The sequence below is a fragment of the Protopterus annectens genome, chromosome 1.part1 (genome assembly GCF_019279795.1).
Source record: "Protopterus annectens isolate FY-2018-M chromosome 1.part1, PAN1.0, whole genome shotgun sequence".
NCBI lineage: Eukaryota > Metazoa > Chordata > Ceratodontiformes > Protopteridae > Protopterus > Protopterus annectens.
The window spans coordinates 1,239,693,461-1,239,715,108 of NC_056726.1; the positions used below are offsets into that span (position 1 = coordinate 1,239,693,461).

Here is a 21,648-nt window from a genome sequence, read left to right on the forward strand (position 1 = left end):
TAAACAGCGGGAAGACAAAAAGTATAGCAACCCTTTGAACTTGAAGCCAGTATGCTATTTTGAGAACTGAGCAGTGATGTTCAATTCTCAGAGCTAGGGCAGTGAAGTGACGGATCTCGTTGGGAATTTTTTGAAGTATGGAAAAAAGTGTTTTTTTATGTAGAGGCTATTACTGGGAGGCTTTACTTTACCTGAGCCACGAGGATTCTCTTTCCAATGTCTTTCCTGTCTGATTTACATAAGAAGTGAGAAATCTGTACTCAGAAGAGTTTTATTGATTTTGTAGTTCAAGTTTTCTTGATGTGAATTTGAAAGTTTGTGTTTAGATCTAATCAAAGACATGGACATTTAAAGGATGTGATGCTTGCTAGTGGATTTTGATGGTTGTGATTAGGACCTGTCCAGTCAGAGGCACTGAATATAGTTTTTCATATTTTATAACGAGCATGACTTTGATATTGGTTGTGATTCACCTAAATGTCCCCATTGCACACCCACCTTCAGACACAACCATGTCACTTCGAGGCGGGGGGGGGGGCAGTGGGTAGGGTGTACATAAAAAAAATCTCAGATGAATGCTTAGACAGTTGAGCCCCTAGGATGTCCTTAGGATCCACGACTGGCCACAGCACAAACCAGAATAAATCTGGGGGATTATGGAGATTGGCTGGTAGACCCTGCGTGAATATGGGGCTGTGAGGTGCCGGGCCATTATGGTAACAGAAGAGGACCTGAAGAAAATAAGAATTTTCAATCTTACTCCCGTTATGATGTCTATAGCTGTTTTATCTGAAAATAAAACAGAACCTAATGATTTCATAGCTAATTACTGACATTAATTAATTCTTCTTTCCAGTGTTTATTATCTGAATTACCAGTATGTTTGTATTTCTGTAGTAATCTTTAATTTTACCTTGTGTGATTGAACTGTTTGGCCCATCTCTTTATCTAATCTCCTATATTCTCCTTCTAATTATTTTTTTTTTATTTATATAATGCACATTGTACATTGAATTGGGCATGCTCATAGATTCATTTATTTATTTCCAGGATCTGCTTTATTCTATTCAGGGAGATGGCTACTAATTGCATGCAACTACTGTGTGTGCAGAAGTATTGTAGGCATGAGATATGTCAAAGAAGTGAACAGTGTGCCACTTATCAGGTAAAGTTGGAAGTGCACATTGTAGATAAATGCTTGAATGTGCTGTGTTTTGAAGTAAATATTTTGGGTTCAGGTTAGACTTTTAAGGTTAGTCACTGGGTTTTAGCATTAGGGACAGCATTTTAGGGTTAGAAATAGGGCCGTGGTGTTAGAGTTGGAGTGCTAGGATTAGGGGTGGAGTTTTAGAGTTAGAATATTTAAATGGGGCTGGTTACAGAAAGTGAGTGGATCTAGTTCACATTTGCATTCCAGAAAGTAAGAAATGCAAATAAGTTTTGTCTGCATGTTATAAATAAGCAACACCCCTATGCAGAGTCATTAACTGTTTAAAAACTAACTTTGTTTAATGTTTATTATGCATATGTCTGTCTAATAAATTTTCCTGAGGTTTTTCTCCCAGGATATCACTGTAAACAGGAAGTACTAAGTTGGAAATGCATGGTCATCAAATGTGAATGATTGAAGGAACAGATTTGTTTTTATTTTATTTATTTAAATATGTTCTCTGAAGTAGACCATTGACCCACTATTTTCAGGCCAGCCCAGTAAGCTCAAGTAATTGAAAGGTGATTGGCAATTGAGGTTATATATACAAAGAATTAAGACATGCATAAATATTTACCATTCGTACATTTGATAAGAAAGAATGTAAACTCATATGAGAGAGAGAGAGAAATCATGTAAGCGGTGCCACAGAACAGTGTAATCATTCTATATAATTACAGAGTTGAAGAAGTTTTTTAATGATTTCAACCATACATTCTTTTCACAAAACAGTTTTCTCACAGTACAAATGTCAAGAATCAATCTTGGTAGTATAGCGATGAATGAAGCAGGACAAAAAAAGATTCCCCCAAATTCTAATACTTTCTAACCTCCTCCAAATATGTCAGTGATGCCAAACCAGGCAGATGATCAGGTGGAGACTCTCTAATTATGTACAGAAATAACCTAAACCCAAAAGTTATTGCCCAGGGAAACCAGAGGATAGGCCCACCTTTCACTCTGCTCAGACTCCAGTACAAATGGGATTCTCCTAAAATTTCCATCTCACAAAGGCAAACCACTGCTGATCACTACAGCCTATATCTACAACCCCCCTACTTCCTTAAATAAATTCAAATAATTCATTACTAACATCCTTAATATTGGTCTCAAAAATAATAACATAATCATTCCATGTGACTTCAATCTTAATTATTTTGGCTCTCTTTCATCTAACATGAGTACTTTCCTAGCAGACCTAGGTCTCCTTCAGCTCATAAAAGAATAATCAAAGCTTAAGTTAAAGTCCTCCATACACACCGCACTTGACCTAATAATTATGAACATACCAAATTCCATATCCTATATAAACATTCTACCATCACCATTAAGCAACCACTGCCAAATCACCTTTACAGTTGTCAACCATCCTGTAAAAAAACTGCAATATTAAAAGCTTTCAGAAACCAAATTGGCACAAATATATTCAAACTCAGAACCTTTCTCACAGTCCACAACTGCAACCATATACTCTCCTTTTGTGACCCTAATACAGTAAATGTAAGTCTAACCAACTTTTTACTCCAGCTGCAAGACAAATTCTTTCCACTTATCCACAGACTTTATAAACCCACCAAAGGTGAATAGCTATCCAGTGAACTCAAACATCTTTTACCTCAAAGAGATGAAGCATGGCAAAAATGTAAACAGACCCTCACAACTGACAGTCACTCCTCCCTTTTGTAGTCTTGTGTAACAGCCAAGAAGACCATCAGAAGGCACAAAAGAAATTTCCAAACAAAGAAACAAATTACCATCTTACATTCCCCCAAACACTTTTGGAAAGAGGTTAACATACTTGCAGAAAGAAGACCTCCTTATGGTACCCTGTGTACAAATGACATTGAGTGTGATGCAACAAAACTGTTTCCAGAAAATTTCCTTAAAGAATAAACTCTACACCTCCCACAGATCATGCATTGCCCACCCCACTGCCATTCATCTCCCGTGTTCACTTCAAATGCATATATCCCAAAGAAGTCTCTACTAAACCTGAAAATGTTTCTACTGACACCTTTCCAGGATCTGCCAACATAAACTTCTGGTTTAAAAATCACTGCAGAAAGAAACTGTGTCTTCCTCTCACACAAAACATCATGCCACATATTTAGAAAACTGCTCTAATTAAACCCCTTCCAAAGCGATCCAACCCAAAAGACACTCCTCACTTCCGTCCAATATACATCCTCAAAATTCTAGGCAACCTTCTTGAAAAGATAGTCTACACCCAACTCTCTGTCTGTATCAAGCAATACTAGCTGCTCTTCTGCATACAACATGGATTCTGGTTTGGATGAAGTATTATGATAGCACTTTGGTCTCTAACTGACAGCATCCTGCTAAACTCTGATAGTGACTTCCTTAGGATATCCTATTTATTGACCTGGCAAAGTCATTTGATCTCATTGACCACTATTGTCTCCAAAACAAACAAATTGAAATAGGTATCAGTCCATATCCCTTTCCCTGGTTTAAAAACTTTCTCAGTGACGGACACTTCAGAATTAAAATGCGATCCTCCCAATCAGAATCTGCACCCGTTACCAAAGGTGTACTACAAGGTTCCATTCTTGCCCTCTTCCTGTTCTTCATATTCATTAACAAACTTCCTTGTGAACTCCCCCATCTCCCACTTATCCTCTATGCTGATGACATGATCATTTACTGATCAGATCACTGTCATACCAATATTTGGTGCCAACTCCAGCCAGACTTACATGAGCTCCACTAACGACTCATAAACCATAAACTACTTTTTAGCCCCACTAAGACCAAAACTGTGCTTTTTGGGACTTCACAGACAATTCACCAAACACCTAACTCTTTAACTGACTTTGACCTAGACAACTATTTCATAGAGATAACCTCCACCTTATAAGTAAAGATCTTGTTTTTACTCCTGTGGGAGTATCTTGCACCATCCCTTGCATATCTTCATCACTTGTTAAGTCTGACCATAAAACAGTCTCTTTCAAAATAAAACTGAAACCAGAGATTCTTTCCTCCCAAGCTGCCTTTAGAAGTTCTTCTAAGTGGTACATTGGCAAGCTTTAAATCCTCACCAAACCTAGTTAACTCCACTGAATACACAGAAATGTACAGCACCACACTCTACCATCATGTAAACAGCTGCATAGATGCAGCTGTACTCTACAGAAAAAAAGTGCAGGGCAAACCTCAGAAACAAACCCACATGGTAGAACCATAAGATCAACAATCTTTGTAATAAAAGGAAAAGAAGTTTGACTAAAAGTAAGAAAAATACTTCCCAGAATGTTAGAGCCTTTGTCACTGAAATAAACAACTCAGTAGTGTAATAACATCCAAAGCCAAGTTTGAAGCTAAAATAGCTATCCAAACCAAAGACAATCACAAGGTATTTTTTAGTTATGTTCGTAATCTCAAAAGCACAATGCAACAGTGTGCTGAACTGGTTGTAAATGATGTTACCTGCACTGAGACTGAAGATATAACTAACCTACTGGCTGACAAATGTAGCTGTAATTTTACTCCCCCTCTCCCCTCCATTTGTTCCTCATGATATACCTGAAACTGGCTTGACTTCAGCTGTCACATAAGACCAAGTCATAAAAGTACTATCAAAAGCAAAAACTAATGCCTCAATGGGTCCTGACAATACCTGGATGCATCTTAAATGGCATAAAGCACAATTTAGCCACACCCCTAACAATACTGTTCAATCTCAGCCTCCCTACAGTTTCGTACCAAGAAAATGGAGAATAGCTACAGTCATTCCCATGGATAAGGGAGGAGTTTCTACAGACCAGGCAATTACAGAGCCATAAGTTTGACCAGCCTCCTAAGCAAAGCTATGGAAAGAATTGTAATGATATTAATCAATGAGGACATAGGGAACCTCCAAACACTAGACCCATCTCAGTATGGATTCGTCAAGGGCAGGTCATAGGAAGTTACTAGGCTAAGGCCCTGGGACCCTTACAAGCCTAGCCAAGAATTTATCGCCAAAAAGAAACTTCAGTCAGCACCTGTCGGTAAGGGACACGGGTGGAACCCTGGGACAAATTTGTGGTTGAATGTTTAGTCAACTTGGTGAATTTTTTGAAAATTCACCAAAGCAATGGATGAAGGCAAAACATTACATGCCTACATGCAGCATACTGCAACCTGGCCAAAGATTTTGACACAATTCCCGAGTTAGACATAGAAGAAAAGATAAATAAACTGGGAATAAACACTTATGTCACCCACTTGATTACCAGCTGACTCATAGATAGGATGTAGGTAATCAAAATAGGAGAAGTTACCACTATAAAGAGGCCAGTCACCAGTGGAGTTGCCCAGGGTTCTCTGGTGGGACCTCTTCTGCTTGGCATCTACTTTTCTGAAGTAAAAGCAAGTACCAAAGGGCTCTGGATGACTAAGTTTGCAGATGACAGTCACTGAATCTCCAAATGACTTGGGCATCCTGCAGGATGTCAAAGTCATGGTCTGAAATTAAATGCCAAAAAACACATTATTGTATCCTTTAGGAAGTCATCTACAACAGAAACTACCATGTTGACAAAACATTCCTAAGAGTTGACCCAGTTGTTAAGGATTTAGGAACTTATGTGGACAGTGACCTAACGTTTGAGTAACATGTGCCAACTATTGTAAGAAAGTCCTTCCATATTGCCCAGCTTATAAACAAGGAATTGTTTCTTGATTTAGGGATGTCATTGTCCCTGTTTTTGAATGTAATATCCGCTTTGGCATGTGTCTGTCCAGGCACATACAACTGGAATGCCCACAAAGATACCTTACTAAAAGGATACAAGGCCTAAACAGCATGTTCTACATGGACCGACTCAGCGGCCTGTCACTATACTCAGTATCCTACAGACTGCTAAGAGGTGACCTGTGACTGACTTACAAGGCATCCAACAACCTATTACTTATGTATTTACTGCATATCAGCAATCCAAATGCCATCAGAAATACTCAGTCTAGGGATATAAATCTCTTGTCTAAAATCAACAGAACGGTTTAGAGAGACAGGTATATTTCACAGAGGATTCCGCTGTTTTGGAACAGACTCCCCATGCACATAAAACAAAGTTCATCCCTATCCATTTTTAAGCAGAACTTAGATCTAAGGTTGAGAAACAGAAAATTTACCCCAGGACTGCCCTCTGTACTACTAATGGCCATAGGCAGCTCTTAAATCCTTTATCCCATGCATGGATCCCCTCAGATTTTCTATCGTATGATCTCAGTTGTATTCATTAGACATAGTATATAGTTATCGACCATGGGATGGGTAAGGCAAGTCTATAATTAAATGGGATAGGTTATTTTGAGCACAAAAAGGGAAACTGGCTGAGCTTAAAATGGCTTGATTAATCACTAAATTTCCATTTTCACATAGACAAAGTGAGAACCAAAATAAACTCCCTTATCTTCTGGGCTAAAGATCTACACTTTTCTATTCCAACCAGCCAGAGCAGCCATTGGAAAGGTGTTCTCCTTGTTCAACTTGAATATGGGCTCCCAAATTTTTGCTACTGCCTCCAGGAAAAATATTGCCACATTCCAGATATCTTTAACAACATCTGCTGATTCATTACAAACTCGCCTCTCTGTGAGCATCAGTGTATCACCCTAGAAAAAGCTGTACGGCTACACATAAAACAAAGATTTAACCTATTTTAGGATCCATACTCTACAAACTACTCAAACTCTACTCAGTTACTCAACTTGCAGTTAGTCTTCATCAAAAAAACTCCCCATACAACCTGAGATACTATTCCCAAGCCACACCAACTCTCATTACCCCTAGAGCAAAACTCCATAGCACTGTGCATGCTTTCTCCTCTTAGGCACATACTCTTTGGCAAGCTCTCCCATTGCCATTAAGGAAATCAGCACTTATTCCAAATTCAGAATGCAACTGAAAAAGCATTTCTTCGTCCAAGCCAAGTGCCCCTGCTTCTACACAAGACATATCACCTAACCTACCTCCTTTCCAAGTCTCTTCTCCTCTGTCTGAAGATTGACCCACATTAGAAACTAGTATATATTGCACATTACAGTCTGCTTGAATGTACAGTTCATTGTGCTTGTCCATTAAATGTACATATTTAGTTTTTTTTTTTATGTAATTAGTCTGAACTACTTTTTTTTGTTTGTGAAATGTTATTTCACCTGGTCTGAGCCTGAAATTGGTCAGTGTTGATGAGTGCATTACTCCAGTAAACAAATATAAATAAAATAAAATAAAAATAGACTTATTTCTGTCCTTCTGCCCAAAAGTAATTTCTGAATAAAACTAGACAATTAGATATAAAGTAATTTTTAAGTATTTTTTACAAGGACTGTGCAAGTTGAAATGGGCCAAAGTTACTCTAGACGAGTTTAAAACCTTTTCAGAAGATTTAACTATGGATTGCTTTATTAAAAGTTGCACTGTTTTTTTTTCTGACTCTCTTTCTCTCACAAGTTGCAGCCGACTCCTAAAGTGACCATACAGGGAGCCACAGTTATCTCTGAAGTTTACAAGATAAAGAGGGGAAATGAAAATATGTCTCCAGGTCTTTTTTCTATATCACACATACATAACAGACTATGTAGATGGAAGGCCATACAAAGAATATTAACAAAATTATTCTGGAATATAACCAGGTTAGAAAATAAATTAGGTCATCAAAATGTAAATTGTTCATACAGTTGTCAGCTTTTCAAGTGACCTGGTATATTGACTAGGATGGTTTGTTCTTTTAAAATTATGCATGTTTTTTGTACCAGAGTAAACCAGATAATGAACTTTTGCAGAGTGAAAGGTGGGCCTATCCTCTAGTTTATATCAACAGAGGATTGCTACCATGAGTGGCAGTGAAAACAGATACCTTAATAAGAATAGCTGATCTTCAGTACAAATAAAAGAAATGTTTAATGATAAAATATGTGCATCTCTCCAGTTTGTGAAAAGTCAAATAATGCTGAGGAAGTAGACATAAACAGATATACTCTTGGGAATTAATTCTGATAAACATATGATCAGAAGCTTACCATGTGTGATGAAATTAATGTTAGAACTGTTTAGTGTGGTGACCATAAAAACCTACTCAGTAGAATCCCATCATTGATTAAAAATTTACAGGATACAAAATTAAATAGGACATGAGATCGTATTGAAACTGACATTCCTTCTAGGCTATGCCTTTTGTTTTCTTTTTAAATATCATGCTTCTAATGTCCCTCCTGTCACATACCTTCTCTGGAGTAAACTCTATTACTGTTATAATTGGAAAGTGGTCACTTTTGGTTGTTCTACAGCAGCTTGAGCCCCAGCTGCTTGAATTCTACTAATCTGCAACCAGGGTCTCGTAAAGCTGTTACCTTGTATGAGCAGCTGCTAGTGCTCGTACTCGAATGTGAGTTCATCCAGGCAGATGACACACCATCTGCTTGTATCCTACGAGACAAACTGAAGGAAGTGCAGGCAGACCAGGTAAGTGGGGAAAGGTAGTGGTAAGGGTGTTGTTAGGTTTAGGGAGGGGAACGGGGAGTGTAGTGTGGACTTTAGGGTAAGTAGATTTTAGGTTTAGGCAGTGATCAGGATTTTAGGGTTAGGGGGTTTTAGGTTTATGGGGTGATTGTGGATGGGAGGATGAAGAGAGGGGATTTTAGGTTTAGGAAGTGATGGGGTACATCAAGCACTTATCTGCCAAGTGCTCATCTGCCTTGCACCAACGAATAAACAGATTTTTACCACCAAGAATATGTTTTTATTTATTTTCGTTTAGCAGCTTAAAAGGTCGTTTCACATAATTCATGGTTCTGTTTTTCTCTTAACCGAGATATATTTTAAGTGTGTTCACGGATGGATAAATATTTTTCTAGATAGCTTTTATTACTCAGGCACTGGTTTTCCTTCTAATTTTCTGCTTTTGAGTTCTGGCATTTATCCTGGTAGAGACATTAAATACTTTGTTACATGTGTGAACAGTGCCCATTTGTACAATATGGTATGTCTGCGTTTATTACTCTTGGTTCTGCAGCATAAATTACAAAACTTGTTATTAGTGCTGGCGTTTATCCTGGTAGAGACATCAAATACTTTGTTACATGTATGAGCAGTGCCCATTTGTACAATATGGTATATCTGCCTTTATTACTTTTGGTCAGCAGCATAAAATACACAACTTGTTAGGAGTCCAAGTTTGCTGTTTATAATATGACATTCTGCACTGTTATCTCCTTCCTATATCTTATCTGGTCCAGCAGTGTAACTGTTCTATTTGATCTGTTTAATTGTCAAATTTCTGATACAATTATAATGTTTTAGTCTCTAACTTTTGTATTTTTAGCTACAGTTTGTTTTATTGTATTGGGTAATTGTGTTTGGATGCAGACTTTTCATCATGTCAACCAGTGTTAAAAATGCAAAATACCTAGGAAGATATAATGCTTTGATAGGGTGATGTATATTGTATTAAAATATATATTGATTTGCATTCCCAACTGTATGCTTATGTTTATATGTAATTGCACAGGGTACCATGTTCCACTGGCACATCTGCTGTCACTGATACAGAGGGAGGAGGAAGAGGAAGTCATTCCTGAAGATGTAAACCAGGAGGAAGAAACTGAACATTTACAACTCAGTCACAATACTCTTAGCTGTAAGTTACAAAAATGCTTGTGTAAGGTTTAATACTAAATTATTTGAATTAGATTCTTGAGATCCTACATATTTCTATCACATAACATCAACCCACATACCAGTCATATGTTGCACGTTATGAGATATGTGTCATGTTAGCTCTCAAACTTTCTGTACTTTTGTCAAAGTGCAGTATTCCTTATACCATTCAATGGACAGATCCAAAATATTTTCTTGCTTTGTTGTCAACAAGCAGTATAAACATTGCGCACGGCTCATTTTCTGTGTTTTGTACTTCTGGTTTTAAATTTGATCAATCAGTTTTGCTTATTTGTTAACCATTTATTGAAAAAAAGTAAACACACACACACACATTCTTACTTGCAGGTTCTTGCAAGGTAGTTTGTACATTTTGAAAATGACATTTGCATTACCAAATTTACCTTATTTCTGTACAAGCCAGACTTTGATCATTTTAATCATAAAATATTGTAGCTTCATATCAGTGGTAACAATGAAGCTTTAAGGGCAGTCTTCTTAGTACATCTTCCTCTTTATCGTGCATTTAAGTTCTAAAACCTTACTGCACTCTTTATTATCAGTACACACGCATTCAGCGTCATGCTTACAGCACTATGTAAAATATTATTAGTCTCAGATGGTAAAGCTATGGTAGGTTTAACAGGGTCTGGTAAATCATTCATACTATTACAGTTAAACCAGTAGTGACAACCCTGACCACACTTCACACACAATATTTCACAAATTTTTGCAGAGTGACTCGGTTCAACACACTGAGCACATTTTTGGGCAGTCATAGATTAAATGTGCCTGAGACATATAAAACAAAACAAGTTTCAGGTTGACCTCCCCAATATTTAACTATAGCTCATTTACTATTAATAGTATTATTTGGAAGATGAACAATCTTGGTACCTGACACTTTAAGAGGAAACCCACACAATTCAAGCACCAGTCCATAAATGTCTTTCCTCAAGCTGTTTTTGTACATGAAAAAAGTATTGCAAATGTTAGCAAAACAGTGCTTTTCTTTATAACGAATAATTCAGATATTCTAAATTGTACGGAATTTTTAAAATATTTAAATATGGACTAGAAAACATTATTTTCATACTGAGAAAAGAAACTAGCCACCAGTTCTGTAGGTACAACCCCACACCCACCACTTATTAAATATCCAGTCACAAACCACATTCACATATCCCCACCCACTCAAAACATTATCTAATATCACTACATTTGCATACCACCTAAATAACTCCTCCTTCCTCCAACTAAGAAACCTTCTACTACATTTCTCCAACCCTTCAACTCTCACCTCACAACACTACTGTCATAAACTCTGTACCTCCAATCCACTTACCTCAACAATTATCCCTCACCCCTTCTAAACTGATGAAAGCTTGCAACCATCCCAAATTACCTCAAAATGTCCTTCACATACATAATTCCACTTATACTCCTTACTCTAGCTGCTCACCTAACATCTTGTCATAGACAGCTACTCACCACCTTCACCTCATCTACCAATTCTGTCCCTTACCCACACTACACAAAACCCATAAACTTTGAGATAACACAGGTCCCTATGTTACTACCTATATAGAGCAGTTCACATTTAGATATGTAAGCCTATCTTCCACATCCCAAAATATCCTTAAGTATAACAAACTACTGACAAAATTGTTAGACTCGTTCTTTACGTATAGTATCTCATCTCAGACTTAGCTGTGGCATTCACCTAAATCCTGGCCCCAAAACTGAACAAAACCCCTATAACTTTCCTACATTTCACCCCCATGCTACAGTAAAAACTGCTCCTAAAGGATCTAACCTACTACTCCTCAACATGAATCTCAGGAGCATAGCAAATGAGACACGTGAGTTCCACTCCAGTCTCTTACAATACTCCCTTGACATCACAATACTATCTGAAACCTGGATAAAACCAGAAATAAACAATAATGAAATTCTACCCCCAGGTTATAATATACACAGACTTGACAGAAAAAACAAACGCTGTGGAGGAATAGCCATTTTATATAAAAATAATCTCAACTTAGAACTTCTAGACCTGAGCATCCCAAAATCCAACAACACAGAAATAATATTCAATAAACTCAAAATAAACTCCAACAAATACTTAACCGTTATAGGAATTTATATTCTTCCTGGCAACAACCTTACTGTAATAGAGGATATTATGCACTGGACTTCCTTAATGATTTATCAAGAAACCATCATAACGGATGATTTTAACACTGACTGGTTATCCTGTAACTCAGAAACTTGCACAAATTTCATTAACATGCATGGATGTTCTTCGTTCCACATTGCTGCAGTCCTTACTATTGGGTAGTCCGCTGTCCAGTCGGCCCGAATACCAGATTATAAGGCTGACGTCGGTCAGGGCGCATTAGACTGACGTCAGTACGTCAGGGTACTAATGCGCATGACCGACGTCATATCCTCAGTCTTTTTTGCCGCATGGTCCGATGCAGAAGCAGTTTTGCGAGTGCAGGTTGGCGTTCTGAAATATTTCCGAAGCGGAGTTTCAGACCGAATCAGAGTTGGCTAAGTACCCCGTTGGGGAACATTTTGGTTTTTTCTTGCCTCAGTATTTAACCGGATGTCAGAAAAAGTGAATAATTGTATTTCTTGTGGGAAACAGATACCTCATAGGGATTACCATACCTTGTGTATACCTTGTTTAGGGCCTGAGCACGACGTTGTTGGATGCCGCTCTTGTGCTAGGTTTAACAAGCGCACTATTAAGAGATGGTTAGACTGTGCCAGGTTAGTGTTTGGGAAGCGTTGCAATTATAAAATGCCGTCGGATGCTCCGGCCGCTTCGCAAGAAGCGCAAGGACAAAACAAGCCTAGGGTTGATGAACCGCAGTCCCGGACGTCGGTTCTTTAGAAGGCTCAGTGGAGCCAGAGGTTTTGCCAGGAGTTTCTTTGGAGTCTCAGGCAGAGACTTTACTGTTACAGGATGTGCCTTCTCAGGAGGTAGGCCAGGCTGAGGGGGCTTCTCAGGTAACTGTTCTTCCCTCTCTTCCCAAGGTAGTTAGAGCCTCTCCTTCTGTTGCCAAAACTTCTTTGAGGGTAGGCCAAGTTCAGCTTCTGTGGGGCTTCTCCTAGCATTTCAGGTTCTGTGCCTAAGAAACATATGCTTAAAATGGCAGAAGATTTGATTACTATGATTAGAGGTTCTGATAAGAGGCCTAGGGTGGATCAGGAGTTTGATAGTTTTGAACAGTGTTCAGAGGCTTCTGAGTCTTCTGAAGATTTGCAGGAGTATCCTCCTTATTCTGATTCGATGTGGATGATTCCACTCCTACAGCTTCTCCTCCTGAGGATTTCTCATTTTCAGAGACTCTACATTCCATGAGGGAGCACTTTAAATGGGAAGGTCAGGATTACTCTGATTCAGGAAAAGGCTTAGGAATTCTTGTTTTTGCCCCAGCATAGGCCCTTAGCTATACCTCCTGTGTTGAATGTGGTGGAAGATGTTTTTGCAGAGGCTTCCCTGAACCCTGATTCTTTGCCTCCTGCTCCTGTTAAACCTGATAGGTACTATAGGGTGCCTGAAGCTCATAAGTATCTTTTTAAGAGTCCTAGGGCAGACCCGAAACTGTTTCTCAGGGACCTAAAGGTGTTAAGGCCTCTGTGGTTAAAAACCCTGTTCCCACTGATAAAGAGGCAAGGGCTTTGGATAGATGGGGAAAGAAAGTGTATACTTCTTCCACTTTAGCCATGAGGGCGTTGAATGGTCAGTTTCACATGCTTAAATATCAAAATTATCTCCTTTCACAACTGAAATCTAAGGTGGATGCTTTGGCGGAAGGTATTGAGTGTAAAGAGTTGCTGGATTTAGTTCATGTGTCTGAACAAGTGGGTAAGCATTCCTTGCAATGTGGTTTTGATGCTGTACAGGCCTCCTCGAGGGTGGCTGCCACCAGTTCTGTTCTTCGCAGGCATGCCTGGTTGAGGGATCAGAATTTAGCTGAGCATGTTAAGACAAGGATTTTGGATGCTCCTTTACAGTCGGATGTGTTGTTTGGTTCGCCTGTGGAAGCAGTTTTAAAGAAAATGGAGGACAAAGCTAAGTCTATGCAAACTGTTAAAGATTTTTTGCAGGTGCAGCCACCAAAGTTTAGTAGAAATTGGCCTACTAAGGGATGGACATATCCTGCTTATGATTCCCAGTCTAGGGGTAGATCTAGACGTGGTAGGGGCAGAGCTCAAGGTTCTTTTAGGCCTAGGACAGGGAGTTCACCTGCTCAGACTTCTGGTGAGGGCAGGGTCAGTCCTTTCAAACAGACCCAATGACCTGCCTTTTCAGCTGCCAGTAGATTCTCGTCTGGCAGCTCCTTTGGGAGGAAGACTGTCTCTTTTCAAGGAAAATTGGGATTTAATTACTCAAGACAGATGGGTGTTGATATCATTCACCACGGTTACAGGTTTTATTTCCATACATTGCCCCCTTTCAAAGGCATGCCAGACGTTCCTCCTCCACAAAGGAAAGAGGCTCACAAGCAAATTTCTCAGTTACTCCAAATAGGGGCCATTCAGCCAGTCCCTGTATCAGAAAGGGGCCTAGGATTTTATTCTCGCCTGTTCCTAGTACCAAAGAAGGGGAACACGTGGAGACCAATTTTGGATTTGTCTATCCTCAACACTTATCTGGACATTCCCAAGTTCAAGATGTTGACGTTACAACAGCTTTTACCCCTGCTGGGCAAGGATCACTGGATGGTAACTTTAGATCTCAAGGAAGCTTACCTTCATGTGCCTATAAGACTAAGTTGCAGGAAGTATCTGCGTTTTCGAGCTGGAAATTCTCATTATCAGTTTTCTGCATTGCCCTTTGGCTTATCTACTGCGCCCAGAGTATTCACAAAGGTTCTGGCTCCAGTGATAGCTTCCTTCAGGCTAAAAGGAATTCAAATCTATCCTTACTTGGACGACTGCCTGATTCTGGCTCAAGAAAAGGAAGACCTTCTACAGCATCTGGAATATGTTATAGCAGTGCTAAGATGCCTAGGGTATTCTGTGAACGAAATAAAGTCCAGTCTAGTACCCTCTCAAGCCATGTGCTTTCTGGGTGTGAGACTGAATACAGCAGCCCAGATGGCCTTTTTAACCCCGGACAAACAAAAGAGTCTATCACTTTACTTCCATCAACTATCTCATCAGTCCGTGCTGACTGCAAGGACAGTCCTTCAAGCATTAGGGTTCATGGCATCTTGTATTCTGGTGCTTCCCAATGCCAAACTGCATATGAGGAAGCTACAATGGTATCTCAAAAATGTATGGACACAGCACTGCCAGGATTTGGACACTGTCATTCAAATAATACCTTGCCTTCAAAAAGAATTTTGTGGTGAGCTCAGGAATGTCACCTAAACAAGGGCCTCTCTGTGTCCCGCTCAGTGGCGAGTCAGATTTTAATGACAGATGCCTCGGACATTGCTTGGGGAGCTCATCTGAATGGAAAGTGGATACAAGACAAGTGGCCTGCCAGACTACAGCATCTACATATCAACATGAAGGAGATGTTAGCAGTCCAGTTTGCATTAATGGCTTTCAAGGAGTTACTTCTGCCAGGGCAGGTGTTGATTCTAACAGACAACACAACTGTCATGTGGTACATCAACAAGCAAGGGGAACACATTCTTATCCTCTATGCAGGCAAGCAATGATTTTATGGGGAAAAAAACTGGGGGCCCGCTTTTTAAAACTTGGCCCCAAAAACTTAACTTCTTCAGGGGGCAAAGGTTTTCACGGATGGATAAATATTTTTCTAGATAGCTTTTATTACTCAGGCACTGGTTTTCCTTCTAATTTTCTGCTTTTGAGTTCTGGCGTTTATCCTGGTAGAGACATCAAATACTTTGTTACATGTGTGAACAGTGCCCATTTGTACAATATGGTATGTCTGCCTTTATTACTCTTGGTTCTGCAGCATAAATTACAAAACTTGTTAGGAGTGCTGGCGTTTATCCTGGTAGAGACATCAAATACTTTGTTACATGTATGAGCAGTGCCCATTTGTACAATATGGTATGTCTGCCTTTATTACTTTTGGTTCAGCAGCATAAAATACACAACTTGTTAGGAGTCCAAGTTTGCTGTTTATAATATGACATTCTGCACTGTTATCTCCTTCCTATACCTTATCTGGTCCAGCAGTGTAACTGTTCTATTTGATCTGGTTAATTGTCAAATTTCTGATACAATTATAATGTTTTAGTCTCTAACTTTTGTATTTTTAGCTACAGTTTGTTTTATTTTATTGGGTAATTGTGTTTGGATGCAGACTTTTCATCATGTCAACCAGTGTTAAAAATGCAAAATACCTAGGAAGATATAATGCTTTGATAGGGTGATGTATATTGTATTAAAATATATATTGATTTGCATTCCCAACTGTATGCTTATGTTTATATGTAATTGCACAGGGTACCATGTTCCACTGGCACATCTGCTGTCACTGATACAGAGGGAGGAGGAAGAGGAAGTCATTCCTGAAGATGTAAACCAGGAGGAAGAAACTGAACATTTACAACTCAGTAACAATACTCTTAGCTGTAAGTTACAAAAATGCTTGTGTAAGGTTTAATACTAAATTATTTGAATTAGATTCTTGAGATCCTACATATTTCTATCACATAACATCAACCCACATACCAGTCATATGTTGCACGTTATGAGATATGTGTCATGTTAGCTCTCAAACTTTCTGTACTTTTGTCAAAGTGCAGTATTCCTTATACCATTCAATGGACAGATCCAAAATATTTTCTTGCTTTGTTGTCAACAAGCAGTATAAGCATTGCGCACAGCTCATTTTCTGTGTTTTGTACTTCTGGTTTTAAATTTGATCAATCAGTTTTGCTTATTTGTTAACCATTTATTGAAAAAAAGTAAACACACACACACACACACACACACACACACACACACACACACACACACACACACACACACACACACACACACACACACACACACACACACACACACATTCCTACTTGCAGGTTCTTGCAAGGTAGTTTGTACATTTTGAAAATGACATTTGCATTACCAAATATACCTTATTTCTGTACAAGCCAGACTTTGATCATTTTAATCATAAAATATTGTAGCTTCATATCAGTGGTAACAATGAAGCTTTAAGGGCAGTCTTCTTAGTACATCTTCCTCTTTATCATGCATTTAAGTTCTAAAACCTTACTGCACTCTTTATTATCAGTACACACACATTCAGTGTCATACTTACAGCACTATGTAAAATATTATTAGTCTCAGATGGTAAAGCTATGGTAGGTTTAACAGGGTCTGGTAAATCATTCATACTATTACAGTTAAACCAGTAGTGACAACCCTGACCACACTTCACACACAATATTTCACAAATTTTTGCAGAGTGACTCGGTTCAACACACTGAGCACATTTTTGGGCAGTCATAGATTAAATGTGCCTGAGACATAGAAATCAAAACAAAACAAGTTTCAGGTTAACCTCCCCAATATTTAACTATAGCTCATTTACTATTAATAATATTATTTGGAAGATGAACAATCTTGGTACCTGACACTTTAAGAGGAAACCCACACAATTCAAGCACCAGTCCATAAATGTCTTTCCTCAAGCTGTCTTTGTACATGAAAAAAGTATTGCAAATGTTAGCAAAACAGTGCTTTTCTTTATAACGAATAATTCAGATATTCTAAATTGTACAGAATTTTTTAAATATTTAAATATGGACTAGAAAACATTATTTTCATACTGAGAAAAGAAACTAGCCACCAGTTCTGTAGGTACAACCCCACACCCACCACTTATTAAATATCCAGTCACAAACCACATTCACATATCCCCACCCACTCAAAACATTATCTAATATCACTACATTTACATACCACCTAAATAACACCTTCTTCCTCCTTTCTCTAACTAAGAAACCTTCTACTACATTTCTCCAACCCCTCAACTCTCACCTCACAGCACTACTGTCATAAACTCTGTACCTCCAATCCACTTACCTCAACAATTATCCCTCACCCCTTCTAAACTGATGAAAGCTTGCAACCATCCCAAATTACCTCAAAATGTCCTTCACATACATAATTCCACTTATACTCCTTACTCTAGCTGCTCACCTAACATCTTGTCATAGACAGCTACTCACCACCTTCTCCTCATCTACCAATTCTGTCCCTTACCCACACTACACAAAACCTATAAACTTTGAGATAACACAGGTCCCTATGCTACTACCTATAGAGAGCAGTTCACATTTAGATATGTAAGCCTATCTTCCACATCCCAAAATATCCTTAAGTATAACAAACTACTGACAAAATTGTCAGACTCGTTCTTACGTATAGTATCTCATCTCAGACTTAGCTGTGGCATTCACCTAAATCCTGGCCCCAAAACTGAACAAAACCCCTATAACCTTCCTACATTTCACCCCCATGCTACAATAAAAACTGATCCTAAAGGATCTAACCTACTACTCCTCAACATGAATCTCAGGAGCATAGCAAATGAGACACGTGAGTTCCACTCCAGTCTCTTACAATACTCCCTTGACATCACAATACTATCTGAAACCTGGCTAAAACCAGAAATAAACAATAATGAAATTCTACCCCCAGGTTATAATATACACAGACTTGACAGAAAAAACAAATGCTGTGGAGGAATAGCCATTTTATATAAAAATAATCTCAACTTAGAACTTCTAGACCTGAGCATCCCAAAATTCAACAACACAGAAATAATATTCAATAAACTCAAAATAAACTCCAACAAATACTTAACCATTATAGGAATTTATATTCCTCCTGGCAACAACCTTACTGTAATAGAGGATATTATGCACTGGACTTCCTTAATGATTTATCAAGAAACCATCATAACGGGTGATTTTAACACTGACTGGTTATCCTGTAACTCAGAAACTTGCACAAATTTCATTAACCTGCATGGTTTCATCCATGTAATGCAATCTACAACCAGAGTAGACAAATCCACTAAAAGACAATCAATTCTAGATTGTATCTTAGCAAACCATTAAACACTTATCTGTCAAGATGCCTCCCAGACATCATCGGTGACCACCTCCCAACCTACCTACTGAGACGTTTTTAACCCCATAGAAATGTTGCATATTGACAAATCTTCAACTTGAAAGACTAACACAGAAATTTCATCTCCGTGCTTCGCCTCTGTAACTGGACCCAACTAAAAACATTACCCTAGATACTGTCATAGATTACTTTAATGCCACTTTCCTAAGCATTCTAAACAAATTAGCACCATACACAACCATAACAGTAAAATCAATTTCTGCTCCTTGGCGAACAAAAGACACTAAGCAACTACTTAAACTAGGAGATAAAGCTGTAAACAATGGCATACTAATAAAAGTCAAGCTTACCTAAAATATTACCGACAACTTAGAAAGAAAACTAAAATCAAGATCAAACAAGAGAAACAATCCTGTTATAGTGAAATTCAACAGAAACAGCAAAATAACCCCCCAAAATTCTGGTCCTCAGTAAAAAAAAAAAAATATATCCTATAGCCTGGTCCAACTCCCACACCAACCACGAATACTATAGACAATATAGTAACAGAATTTAATACATATTTTACTAATTATCACTTGCTAAGGCCAAAAGCAAGTCTCCAATTATCCCAAAAGTAGCCAATGAAACCAATGACCTTTCTCCTTCAAACCTATCCAAACCTACACCATAAAAAAAACTGCTCAGCAGACTTAAACCTACAACTCTAGCAGACGATAAATTACCTAGAGAATACCTTAAAACTAGCAACTGATACTATCTCCTATCTTATCTCGATTCTGGTTAACTGCTCTATCACAGAACATTACATTCCCAAAATTTGGAAAATATCATACATCATCCCAGTACACAAAGGCAGCAACTCTACTAAACTCTCAAACTACAGACCACTAGCAATATGTCTTCTCTAACCAAAGTACAAGAAAAATGTATTCACACCCAACTCATGAACTACCTCTTTTCTGACAACCATCTAATGAATACACAACACGGTTTCCACCCCAATCATAGTACTACAACTACCCTTCTAAGTTTTATAAATACAATCAACCAATAAGGAAATGAAGGAAAACTAGTGTCATCCATCTTCCCGGATCTTTCCAAAGCATTTGACACTATCTCCCATCAGAAATTCATAACTGAACTCTCCTCCCTTAGACTCAGTCACTCATCACTTTCTTGGTTCCATAAATATAAACTGGCTGACAACAAGCAATTAAATGGCACCAAGATTTCTACCCTCTCTTGCCAGTCACCATGGGAGTCCCTCACAGCTCAATTCTAGGACCCCTTCTTTTCAGTATCTTTACCAATAAACTTCACACTGCAACCCACCTGCCTCAGTAGTTCAGTATGCAGATGACAATGCACTCATCTGCTGTGCACCAACCCTGCCACAACTTCAAGAAATGACACAACTGTCTTTCTCAGCTGTGGAAACCTGGCTAAAAAAACTCACAACTGATCATTAATCCAAACAAAACTAAACTAATGCTCTTTGGACCTAAACAATCTATAAATTGTACATCCTCATTTCATATCTATTCCTCCAACAAAACCATAATAGCAACAGTATCTCAAACAAAACTGCTCAGTGTTCTAAATGATGATAAAATAAAGTTTGACCAACATCTGTCTTAAATTATCAAAAAGACACACATGAAACTAGTATCCCTATATAGAATCAAACCATACCTTACCAATATTGCAAGACTGTCATTTGCCAGAACTCATCTACTCTCTACTCTGTTGTATGCCTTCTCAATTTTTACCAACTTGAAGAAAACAGATGCAGCAAAACTAGAAGCCTGCTACAATAAAACAGCCAAATTTGCAACAACCCCCCCACACAAATCCCATTACTACTCTGCAATTTAACTAGTTAGAATTATCTCATTACTTAACCTATACCCATCTTATCACTGCCTACAGTCTTATATACCAGACAGATAAATTCCCTGCTCTCCAAAATCTACTGTAACTCTACATCAATGTGTGGGTCCTTCATTCCTCTAATAAATCTCTAGTACAAGTTACCAAATCCAGCAACAGCTCCAGCGACACTCTGTACTCCAGCTATATCTTCATGCTTGATGTCAAAGTCATGGCCTAAAACTCAATGCCAAGAAGTGCAGTGTCATCCCCTTTGGGAAAAATACCATACCCATGAACTACGACTTAGGCGGTAGCCTACTAAATACCGAATATGTGATGAGACCTTGGGACAGAGGTGGATAGTAGTCTCACCTTTGATAATCACGTTGCCACAGTAGTCAAGAAATACTTCTACGTGGCACACCTCATCACAAAGGGGTTCACCTCCAGAAAAAGAGAGGTCATCGTTCCTCTCTACTCATCCCTTATTAGAGCCATCATAGAGTACAACACCCCATTTGGCATGTACCTTGCAAGACATCTGCAACAGCCGGAAAGGCCACAGAAATACCTCACTAAGAGGATTAACGGCCTCAAACAGATGCCATATGCCGACTGTCTCAAAAAACTCCAGCTCTACTCTGTCGCATATCACCTACTCCGAGGTGACCTCTGCCTAATGTACAAAGCCATGTCAAACCCAGACCTGTTGGACATGCTACACTTAAAGAAATCCCAATCTCTCTGAGCCACATGCTCCAGCGACCTAAACCTTTTCTCCACAATAAACAGAACATGCTGGAGGGATAGA

At 38.6% G+C, this 21,648-nt stretch overlaps 1 protein-coding gene across 1 annotated transcript in view; it reads left to right on the forward strand.

Annotated features, from left to right (window-relative positions):
- LOC122809597 (zinc finger protein 30-like) overlaps positions 1 to 21,648 on the forward strand; it is a 107,010-nt gene that overhangs the window by 33,069 nt on the left and 52,293 nt on the right. Inside the window, exon 3 of the mRNA XM_044081209.1 lies at positions 9,727 to 9,855. Within this exon, the coding sequence (XP_043937144.1) occupies positions 9,727 to 9,855 (129 nt within the window). The remainder of the gene's footprint in view (positions 1 to 9,726; positions 9,856 to 21,648) is intronic.